The 11,463-nt window shown below is 37.4% G+C and overlaps 2 protein-coding genes, 1 long non-coding RNA gene and 3 other non-coding genes across 6 annotated transcripts in view; 5 read left to right on the plus strand and 1 right to left on the minus strand.

Annotated features, from left to right (window-relative positions):
- Positions 1 to 11,463, minus strand: part of LOC130421005 (uncharacterized) — a 96,115-nt gene that overhangs the window by 6,648 nt on the left and 78,004 nt on the right. The gene's annotated exons all lie outside the window — the stretch shown is intronic.
- kcnj8 (potassium inwardly rectifying channel subfamily J member 8) lies at positions 247 to 2,730 on the plus strand. The gene is made up of 2 exons (XM_056748630.1): positions 247 to 891; positions 1,395 to 2,730. Exons 1-2 carry the CDS (start codon positions 542 to 544, stop codon positions 2,287 to 2,289), a joined length of 1,245 nt encoding a protein of 414 aa, XP_056604608.1. The 5' UTR covers positions 247 to 541; the 3' UTR covers positions 2,290 to 2,730.
- Positions 3,894 to 4,034, plus strand: LOC130421563 (U4 spliceosomal RNA). Its single transcript, XR_008906874.1, has one exon. It is a non-coding gene; the product is annotated as a U4 spliceosomal RNA (small nuclear RNA).
- On the plus strand, positions 5,307 to 5,447 carry LOC130421564 (U4 spliceosomal RNA). The gene has a single exon (XR_008906875.1). It is a non-coding gene; the product is annotated as a U4 spliceosomal RNA (small nuclear RNA).
- On the plus strand, positions 5,705 to 11,357 carry cmasa (cytidine monophosphate N-acetylneuraminic acid synthetase a). Its single transcript, XM_056748629.1, has 8 exons — positions 5,705 to 6,526; positions 6,609 to 6,751; positions 7,471 to 7,626; positions 7,777 to 7,910; positions 8,070 to 8,164; positions 8,385 to 8,556; positions 9,253 to 9,418; positions 9,623 to 11,357. Exons 1-8 carry the CDS (start codon positions 6,270 to 6,272, stop codon positions 9,823 to 9,825), a joined length of 1,326 nt encoding a protein of 441 aa, XP_056604607.1. The 5' UTR covers positions 5,705 to 6,269; the 3' UTR covers positions 9,826 to 11,357.
- LOC130421560 (U4 spliceosomal RNA) lies at positions 8,878 to 9,018 on the plus strand. Its single transcript, XR_008906872.1, has one exon. It is a non-coding gene; the product is annotated as a U4 spliceosomal RNA (small nuclear RNA).

Raw genomic sequence — 11,463 nt, forward strand, 5'->3', positions numbered from 1 at the left:
ACAGAAGTATACATTTAAAACATTCTAGAAAAAAGATTTATTTATTTATTTATATATATATATATATATATATATATATATAATGTTACATGTGAACTTAGCTTTCTATACATTAAAGTCCTCCTTTATTATTACCTTTTTATGTTTACATCATTTAAGTAGTTTTGTAATGTCAATTTAAAAGGGTGGATATTTTTTATTAGTCGTCTCCAGTGTGATCGTTTCTTATGGCCAGCAGGACAGTCGTGTACCGCCCATGTGCGTCAAGACTGCATCGCGATTGCCGGAATCATCATAAAGACACTTTTGAAACCATTCGCCGCTTCGTAGTTTGTGTTTTGGTAACTCGTTGTAGTTTATTGCATTACCAGACTCAAAACATCGTGTTTAAAGTATAATCGATGCAGAGTATCATAACTTAGTTAAACAGAGTTGCAGAAGATGCGGGATGGATGTTAATATCTTGTTGCGCGTTTGACAGTTGTGGTGCACTTTTAGAGAGCCATTTCTTTTTGACCATCTGAACTGACATGACCAAATAATGTTGCCACGGAAAAGTATCATTCCTGATGAGTTCTCTGTACCGGCGCTCGTGTCGCGGATGCCCCGCAAACCCGTGTTTAGGGACCGCGTAAACAAAGCGCGCTTTATCACAAAGGGTGGCGCGTGTAATTTAGCGCATAAGAATATACGCGAGCAGGCCAGATTCCTGCAGGACGTGTTCACCACTCTGGTGGATCTCAAATGGCGTTTCACATTGGTCATTTTTACCATGACTTTCCTGTGCAGCTGGCTGCTGTTTGCTATGGGATGGTGGCTGCTGGCATTTGCGCACGGGGATCTGGACCTCAACCCGAAAGCACACATACAGCAATGTGTCATCAATGTCAAGTATGTAAAGTCGTTTTTGTTCTTACGAGAATTGTGCCATGCCAGGAATGACTTTAACTTTGTGGAGATGGGGTCTAATCAATGTTGAGAATGTGTCCAAATGTTATTAAATGTGAGTATAACATGTGTTTACTTAAACATATTAAATTAAATAACAACATATATTAATAACGGCATAAAGTGACCGAATGATTCAATAAAATAAAAAAACACCTAGCCACAATTTATGTCTATACAAAACCATTTACAAACTTTTACGCACAAGTTTTTACCATAAAAAGGTCTCCACACACATGAAAACATGTAGTGAAATGCGATAAAATAATAAACAAATGTGAGTCAATGTGGGTCGCATTAAAAACATACATTCAGTAATATGTTTTCAATCTCCACAACGTGAAGTTGTATTTTATTGTCTATGAAAAAATGCTCACTTAAGTGATGACTTGTGAACACTTATGAAAGTGTTGCTTCGTCGTAACACTCAAATTTTTCTTTTGCAGCTCCTTCACATCTGCTTTCCTTTTCTCAATCGAGGTGCAGGTCACAATAGGTTTCGGGGGACGTATGATTACTGAGCAGTGTCCCACAGCTATAGCTTTCCTCATATTACAAAATATCATAGGCCTTATAATCAATGCCGTCATGCTCGGTTGTATCTTTATGAAAACAGCCCAATCCCACCGGCGCGCCGAGACCCTCATCTTCAGCCGCCAAGCCGTAATCGCTGTGCGCAACAACCACCTGTGTTTCATGATCCGAGTTGGGGACCTGCGTAAAAGCATGATCATCAATGCTGTAGTGCGACTTCAGGTGGTCCGAAAAACGACCACGCCGGAGGGAGAGGTCATACCTATCCACCAGATTGACGTGCAAACGGAAAGTGCTGGCAATAGCATTTTCCTGTTGGCACCCCTAAACATATGTCACGTCATTAACAAAGACAGTCCTTTATACGATCTGTCAGCCATGGAGTTACAGTGTAGTGACCTAGAGGTTATTGTGATACTGGAAGGCGTGGTGGAGACCACGGGGATCACCACTCAAGCTCGCACTTCATATGTGGCCGAGGAGATCCAATGGGGCCACCGCTTCGTGCCTATAGTGACCGAGGAGGATGGAGTGTATTCGGTGGACTATTCAAAGTTTGGGAACACGGTCAAGGTGGCCACCCCGCCCTGTAGTGCCCGTGAGCTGGATGAGAAGCCGTCGATTCTGATCCAGACGCTACATAAGAGCGAGCTGTCGCACCAGAACTCTTGGCGCAAGAGGAACTCAATGCGCCGCAACAACTCCATGCGCAAGAACAACTCCATGCGCCGCAACAATTCGGCTCTCTCTGTGCCCAAAGTGCAGTTCCTGACCCCGGAGAATTTGCAAAACTCAATTATAACATGACAAGAAGCTTTTCCTTTTTGGTTATCTTGCACCAGTCTCTACACTTCACTAATCCTTGTTTTACTATTACTAAACTAATTTTGTGTTACTTAAAAGACACTTGAAACTGTATGTTTTTATTGTAAATACCTCTATATTTTATACTGTAAATATATGTAGGCTTACATAATATTTTTCTTGTCTCTTATCCTTATGTGTTCACTTTTTTCCCCTCTCTATCTTTATATGTTTCTTTATATATTATTATAATTCACTATTGTATAGCTGTAGACTGCATATCCCCTCCAAAAGCTCTTCAGTGTATAATGTCACTGACATCTGTACATATGACAAAAACTTGTAACTTGAAATTCACTTTTTGTTTCATTCTACATTGCAAATGTCCATGTTCCACAACGATTTTGTAAAATGTTTGCAAAACATGAGAAAAACATAAACAGATTTTTGGGATGTATTAAATAATACTACAAATAAACCATTCAATAAAGCATTTTGTCTATCATTGTGCTTATATTACAATATTACATAATGTACGTAGGATTATAACCAATGAAAAATATTTTAGTTCATGGTTAAATAATAGAGAGGGAGGACCCCTGGTGGTGATCTAGTGAAACTGTAGTTTTTGTGGCGACTAGTGGCACTACAGTTTTAGTCTTATTAAATCAGTTTAGGAATCAGCAACTACTATTGTTAATCGCCGTTCATACCGGCTAAATATCATCTCAATCGCTGTTCGGTATCTGAGAGTAAAGTGACGTTAAACAAACACGACTCGATGTTATTTGCAGGATATGACGTCTTAAGGTGAGAATGTTTACGTTAGTTTGGACGGTGCGTTGACCAAAGTTAGCCATAAGCGAGGCACTTTGACTTATATAATAATATGTAACAAGAATTTCACTCGACATAAATCTAGTATTATGACGTATAATTTCGTTTCCCAGAACGGGCTTTAAACTGTGATGATATTTCACATCTTAGACGTGATGATAACATGAACCGTAGTGGACTTACCATCATTGCCAGCTGCAGATAGAAGCTCAGGAGACAATCTTCCACTCCTTTCTGGCTTTTTAGAAGTTATATCCAGTATTATATATTTTATTTCGCTAAATATCCAACGCTTTAATTTTGAAACCCATCACCGGTTATAACACGCATTTTTGAATAAACAGCGCCCTCTGGTGGTCATTCGTGATTTTGACATGAAAAGGCGTGTTGAGCATTTATTGCAAATAAATAAACTTGTTTTTATATCACCGTATTAAACATAACTGGGGTTTGACTGGAGAAACATTACATTTTTCATCTGTGTGTGCATCTGTTTTGTGACCTGCGATGCACGGCGCTTTGTTCCGACTGTGCTTTGGAAGCATGACTCATTTCCCATCATGCACTGCGTTTTGTCAGAACTGCTATATTTATATAAAAAACACATGGAAACACACAAGTATTTCACGAAATAATTATTCTATCGTGTTTCCACTTCATGTCTGTTTGAGCAGTGACCTTATCTAAATAAAAGAAAATAATAAACGACATACCCGTTACGTAAGTGGTACGCTCTAGGGTAACATGCTTCCTCAGACCGGTAGTAAGTCAGCTTTGCGCAGTGGCAGTATCGTAGCCTATGAGGTTTATCCGAGGCGCGATTATTGCTAATTGAAAACTTTACCCAATACCCCGCCGTGACGACTTGAAATATAGTCGGCGCTGGCAATTTTTGACGGTCTCTCTGGAGACTCCTTTTACCGGTTCAAAAGCAGAACTTCTAATTTTATTAGGAGAAAATGTCGTCCTGAGATTAAGTGAAATAGCATTAACTAATAGTCGTTAAAGTTAAGTGGCAATAAATATATACTTTAACTGGTCATTTAATAAGATGTCACTAAAAAGATGATTAATTTCACTAATTCTATTCAAAAAGTTAATCTTGTATAAAGTATACATTCATTCCACACATACTGATATATTTCAAGGTTTTATGAATATAACTGACAACTAATGAAAACCCCAAATTCAGTGTCTCAAAACCGTAAGTAACGCTTGAATTTGGTATTTAAAGAAGCATTTATTGACATTAAGGTTACTGAATCCGATCATTTATTTAAATTTAACCATTTACATTTTTATTAACTTTAAAAAAGTGCCATTCCAAACATAACTTCCGGATAGAGGGAACATATCGTAGAAATATATGATTAAACAACTGTTTTACTGGTATATCACAAGTCTTTAAAGTAATATATTTACAAGTCATCTTTTGTATTTTACAAACAAAATCCAAAAAAAGACCAGGGTTAAATTAAGAGAATAACATGATTAAAAACTACTAACAAAGAATTGTCAACTATTTTGCTCTCTGACAATTTGATTGAAATTACGTCAGGAAATTTCTAATTCTTTCATGAAAACAATAAAAGAGAGGTTTATCTTACGAAAATTTTGATTTGTGAATGTGGAACTTGGCAAGTAACAAAAGATAGTTTATAACATAAAATTCACCTCATATATATATTTAATTCCTTATAAATTCTAAGACATCTTTCCAAAACATTTGAGTAAAAAGACAACGCCAAAAATGATAAACAACAGTTTCATCAAAGAGCAACTGGAGGAAATATCCTTTTTTTTAATTAAAATGTGATTTGCAGGGTAGCACTTATGAATTATTTTGAAAAAGATTTATTTTACTTTATTCCTTTAGAAAAAAAGTGTGTTAGAAACACATTTCCCCAGCAGATATAACCTCATACAGTATTCCAATAAGAAGGTACAGGTTACTAAAGTGACGTTAACAATATCCTGCTAGAATAGAGAACGCATTAACCTGTTTTATTTTTATAAGAAAAAAGACCAACGGGAGTATTAAACAACCTCAAACAAACCGGAGTATTTCCACTGCATGTCTACTTGAACAGTGACAATAAATAAAATAAAAGAATAAACTATTATACCCGTTACGTAACACGTACGCTCTTGGGTAAGGTCCTTCCTCAGTCTAGGTGAGAGTTATCTTTGCGCAGTGGCAGTATCGTAGCCTATGAGGTTTATCCGAGGCGCGATTATTGCTAATTGAAAACTTTACCCAATACCCCGCCGTGACGACTTGAAATATAGTCGGCTATGGCAATTTTTGACGGTCTCTATGGAGACTCCTTTTACAAGTTTAAAAACAGAGTTCTGAAATTATCGTACTTTATGGTGAAACCAACAAGAATTTGTTAGAATCTATACTTTTATCCTGTTCGAATGGAGAACGGATTAATCCGTTTTATTTTTATAAGAATAAATCCCACAATTTACCAACAGGATTAATAAACAACCTTAAATATACCGGAGAAAGACAACAAGAGCGCCTAATGGAGTTGAACCCATAACGGCATCTAGTTCTTTACATCTACGAAACGCAGTATAAACACGTAATACTTACGCGACTGCAACGTCACAGGTCACATTGGTCACATGACAAAAAATGGCGTAATGTGTATAATTTTCATACTAAGCCTTCAACTAGTCAATAGAACATACTGTTTAAAGCTCGAAAGGTAGAAAGCTCAACTAATTTAGTAGCCATTTCAGATTTAGCATGTGTTTATACATCTGTGTTTGATAGTTATTTTCTTCTTTGAAAGTATAAATGCGTGTAAAGATTAAACGAATGTGATAAACGGTAGTGTTTTATTGTAACAGTATGAAATGATTGTTAAAAGAACAGGACGAGCAGTTGTATTTCCCTTATTATAAATACAATATCGTCATCGGACACATGTCTAAACGGAATGCATGACGCGCTGACCACAGGTGACTTAGCTAACGTCAAGTTACCTGCCCTGAAGCATTGGCACGACTTCCGTAAACGTATTCGGTTTACTGCTGAACAGGTGTGTGTAGACTCATGACGTTACGAACATTTGTGTGACATCTATTTTATACGCTCTTTAGTTTTTGCACATAGCCGTAGATCTGTCACAGACATGGCGAAAGGATCAAAAAAAGGTAAACGACGGGGATCTGAGCTCAGTCAAGAAACGACTAGAAACAACTCATGTGCGGTGTCCGAGGTCAGTAACAGTAATTCCTGCGAAGAATTCAAGAAAAAACCTATAGCTGCTCTTATCCTTGCCCGTGGAGGAAGTAAAGGGATCCCTTTGAAGAATATTAAGAAGTTGGCAGGGGTTCCTCTGATCGGATGGGTTATCAGAGCTGCGAGGGACGCTGAAGTCTTTGACAGGTGAATGAATGAGTCTGCTCTGCTGTAACACAGTATCTGTATGGATATTATACAATGTTCTGTACTGTGGTTGCTATCGCAGTGTTTGGGTATCTACTGATCATGATGAGATTGTAAAAGTGGCAGAAGAATGGGGTGCTAAGGTGCACAAGAGGAGCCCGGAGGTGTCCAAAGACAGCTCCAGCTCACTGGAAACCATTCAGGAGTTCACCAGAGAACACCCAGGTAGGCAGGCTTGAGAACAGCCTTTTGTATCTGTGCCGATGGCGTGTGTTTAAGTGGGATTCGATTATGCTGGTTGATATTGTTTGAAGGAATAGTTTGACCAAACTTAAAAATCTGCCATTATTTATTAAATGTTATGTAGTTGAAAACCTGTAAATGACTCTTTCGTCAGTGGAACACAAAAGACGATATTTAAAAAATTGTCTCCATTGTCCATATAATAAAAGTAAATGGGGTTCAATGTTGTTTCGTATCAACATTCTTCATTCAAAATCTCTTTTGTGTTCTGCAGAAAAAAGTCAAACAGGTTTGACATGACATAAGGGTGAGTAAATGATGAAACTATCCCTTTAAGGGTGTAGCCTTAACGTGTAAAACCGGTGTGTCAACATTGTCGAATAAATAGAAATATCATCACTGTCTAATCCACATTCATTGTTTCGGTCACTCTTTCGTTATTTATACTGTGATGTATAAAGATGTCATTACGGGATTAATCTTTAACAGAATCGACATCTGTTAAAGTGATGTTTGCTAAAAGTTTTAACTATAATAAGCTAGTGATTTTTCTATAAATAATGTCTATCTTCCTATTCAGAAACGTAGTAAGATTTCTTGTGAATAGTGAATTGTTCACTTTCAGTTTACCACACAGTGAGGTTATTTCATAGGCTTTTACCTGTTTAAGACTTGTGTTTTAATCGGATGTTTTCTGACAGAGTTTGAAGTCGTATGTAACATCCAGGCCACTTCTCCATGCCTGCACCCCAAACATATAAAAGAGGCCCTGGAGCTTATGACCGAAAAAGGGTTTGAATCTGTCTTCTCTGTGGTCCGACGACACCACTTTCGTTGGGAAGAGGTCAAGAACAAAGGTTTGTTGACGCATCTATTGGTAGCGTTCAATCTTACTTGAGGCCATACATTCTATCATTTAGATTTAATTGAATAAATGTTTAAATATAATCATTTATAATATATAGTATTAATGTATTTATCATTGAAATCAAGATTTTTCTTTCCAGGGAAGCCTTGTACTAAACCTCTGAACCTCAACCCAGCTAAAAGACCACGTCGTCAGGACTGGGATGGAGAATTGTGTGAAAATGGCTCCTTTTATTTTGCAACCAGAGATCTCATCAATAAGAATCTTCTTCAGGTATCATAAATGCATTGGCCGAACTGCAGTTTGAAGGACTTCATGATCCATAAAACTGCTGCGGAAAAGCTTGACATTACAAATTCATAACCAGAAGAGTTCATTTTATTGCTTTTTTCTTGTATGGTCTAGTACTTGATTTTTGTGTTCATTTTATAGGGTGGAAAGACGGTGTACTATGAGATGAAGCCTGAGAACAGTGTGGATATTGATGTAGACATAGACTGGCCTGTAGCTGAACAGAGAGTGCTGAGGTGACTAGACTTTCAATCCTTCATTTACGCATTATTTAAGTCATATTATAATATGTATTGATGTGTAATATATGCAGCATGTTGTAGTTACTGTAGCTCAGCTCGTAGAGCATGCTGCTGAAAATGCATAACTCATAACTGAAGTCATAAAAGCAAAGTGATGGGTTTACTGAATACATTTTGACCGTCATGTATTTCTGTGTGTGTGTATGTCAAACAGGTATGGTTACTTTGGTAAGGACAAGCCAGAGGTTGTGAAACTCCTGGTGTGTAACATAATGGGATGTCTGACAGACGGTACGATCAGCCTGTCTGCAAATGGAGATGATAAGGTGTCCTACCACTACAGAGATCAGGATGGCATCAACATGCTGAAGACAGATGGAGTGGAGGTGAGCTTAAATGTGTCCTTGCTGCTCAAATGTCCCACCCCCGATCTGAACTACCCCCACAAAGCAATAGACCACCCCCCACACAAACAGTTTCTAACTAATTTCCCATCATGCAACTGTGGATCCTTCTCTTTTTTTATTTAAACTAAACCTTGTTAAAATGCAGAAGTTGATTTAGTATTTCAGTTTAGAATAGAACAGTGTTTCTATAGTTGTCTACTGTTGGGTATTGTGGTGATACTTGATGAATTAGTTGAAGTCACCATTTATGATAACATCGGCTAAGTCACACTATCGGTCAGACCTGTCTGAATGTTAGTTATCTTTGCGCAGTGGCAGTATCGTAGCCTATGAGGTTTATCCGAGGCGCGATTATTGCTAATTGAAAACTTTACCCAATACCCCGCCATGACGACTTGAAATATAGTCGGCGTTGGCAATTTTTGAAGGTCTCATGGGAGACTGATTTACTGGTGAAAAATAGAAACTATATGTTTATAGTAATTGCCCTTTAGGTACATTTCTGTGTGTAAATAAAGGAGGTCATCAAAAAACATCATTTTGATTTCAGATATGTTTAGGAATGTGTGGTGAGCAATTCATTTATTAATATAAGATACAAACACAGTATTAATAGTGTCTTGCCAATTTGATTCCTTTTAAAGCTACACATGTACTTTTTCTTTCCTCCACCAGGTTATTCTGATGTCCTCAAAAGGGTATCCCATCCAAGCAGCTTTGGCTGACAAACTCAATGTGAGACTGGGCTGTGTAGTCAAGCAGGAAGTAGATGATAAAAAAATGGAGGTAGAAAAGCTCCTGAAGGAGAGAGCGCTGGAGTGGAAAGATGTGGCTTATATAGGTGAGTCAGCAGCTTTCTTATATCAGCTGAACATTTCAAACTATGTAGTTCAAGACCATATGGAAAAATTATATGAGAAATGCAATGTAAAATAAAACATTTAAATTAATTATCACTTTAGTGTTTTTGTAACCTTTTTGCTACAAGACCGAGAACGTTCGTCAAGTCGTGTTTTTAATTCCGGTCCCTACTTTTATGTTTCAGGTAATGATGAGGCAGATGTTCAGTGCCTGGAGCTGGCAGGGTTAAGCGCTGTACCTAAGGATGGCCTGGAGAAGGCACGCATTGCAGCAAAATACACTTGCCATAACGCAGCAGGCCACGGTGCCGTAATGGAGTTTGCCGAACACATCTTGCTATTAAAGAAAAAAGCCAAATCTCAAATGGAGCAGGACAGAATAAATTGAAACAATTCTTTTGTGATAAAAAGTCTTGGGTGGAACACTGAAGATAAACATTCTGTTTTATGTTCCGGGAAAATCCACGATAAAACTTAAAATAAATAGAAGTGAATGTATAATTACTTGATCAAGAATTTGAAGGAAATGAATATTCAAAAGAATATATTTGATTATACGGTGTATTTGAAGGGTCTTGTAGTTTATATTAGTTGTTAGTGTGTGTGCACGCTCGCATTTTCTTCAGATGGACAATATTTAAATGAAATGTAGCATGTTGTACTCCACACTATACACTAGAGGGCAGCAAAGTATAAGCTAACATGTAGTTTACGCCTCTATTGTTTTGAAACTCGGAAGGACAAAATATACAACACTAAGAAGAGTACCTATCGAGAATTGTATGGGTGCTATAGAAAATGTACACATCGCATGTCTTAAAATGTAATTTTCTGAAATTTAATGTAAAATGCTTGGAAACCATACACTAAAAAAGTGAAACAGAAAATCATTATTAGTATTTAATAACATGACTATTATCCGAACAGTCAAATCAGTTACATTACATGTAAGATAAAGGCTGGGATGGGAAAAAAATCATTGTTGGTTTATTGCCCACCTTCCCAACCTCATAATGATACTTTGTAGATAATCACTATGGTAACCCAAAATTTGCATACTAAAACTGGCTTATACTCCCAATGTTGTCAAGTCTTAGACGGTCTCCTCACCCTCATGAATTTCTATATTGTATTGTGGGAATATATGACCTTTAGTTTTCGGTGCAACGTCTGATCACCAAGGTCGTGGATAGAGGGCATAATGAGGGTGAGATTTCCATTCACTAGCTACAATTACTACTCAATAAGTCTGTTCATTTGGGGTTCCTCTTAATCTATGCATCCTATGAGAGATGGTGAACTCAATTAACTCTCTTGTCATCCTCTGGCACATCATTGCACGGTTGTCGCTTTGTGTGCACAGTTCAAACCATCGGAATACATTTAGGCCAATGAAAATCACCAAAGTCAAGTTGAAGAAGATTAAAGATACACATTTTTTGTCTTAAAATTTACTAAATGTGAAATAGTTTTCAAACTATGAGGAGTATATGAGTTCTTTACGAAAGAAAAAAACATGACCTTGGTGTCACACACATTTAATTTAATTGTTTACACATCTCATATATTTTAAACGAATAACTTTTTAATAAATAACTTTATTAGCTGCTGTTGCCCAAATCTTGAATCCATGACACGCACATTTAGAATGTCATTTTAAAAATGACCATGTTTAAAGCCATGGGACAGCTTAATTAAACCAGCATGACATTTTTACTCGAGTCAGGCAATAAGTTGCAGGATCGATACATGCAGAGATGCCCCGTCTCTCTCAGTTTTCTACTGGAGCCTAATTAAATTGGGTCAATAGAAAGTGATGAAAGTTGTCGTGTGGGGCACAGGTGTGTGGCGGCAGCCATCAACCCTGCCAGTTGTTGCTAGTACCGATCATCTCATTAAAAAAAGATCATACTTTCTGCAGCTCTGTGTTTGTTCTGCAATGGAGCCTCAGGTGGGTTTGGAGCCATTGGATTGGCTTTGATTGTGGTTTTTAAGCCCCTGGGAATTTTAAATTTAGAACGGTGAA

Source organism: Triplophysa dalaica, chromosome 5 (genome assembly GCF_015846415.1).
Source record: "Triplophysa dalaica isolate WHDGS20190420 chromosome 5, ASM1584641v1, whole genome shotgun sequence".
NCBI lineage: Eukaryota > Metazoa > Chordata > Actinopteri > Cypriniformes > Nemacheilidae > Triplophysa > Triplophysa dalaica.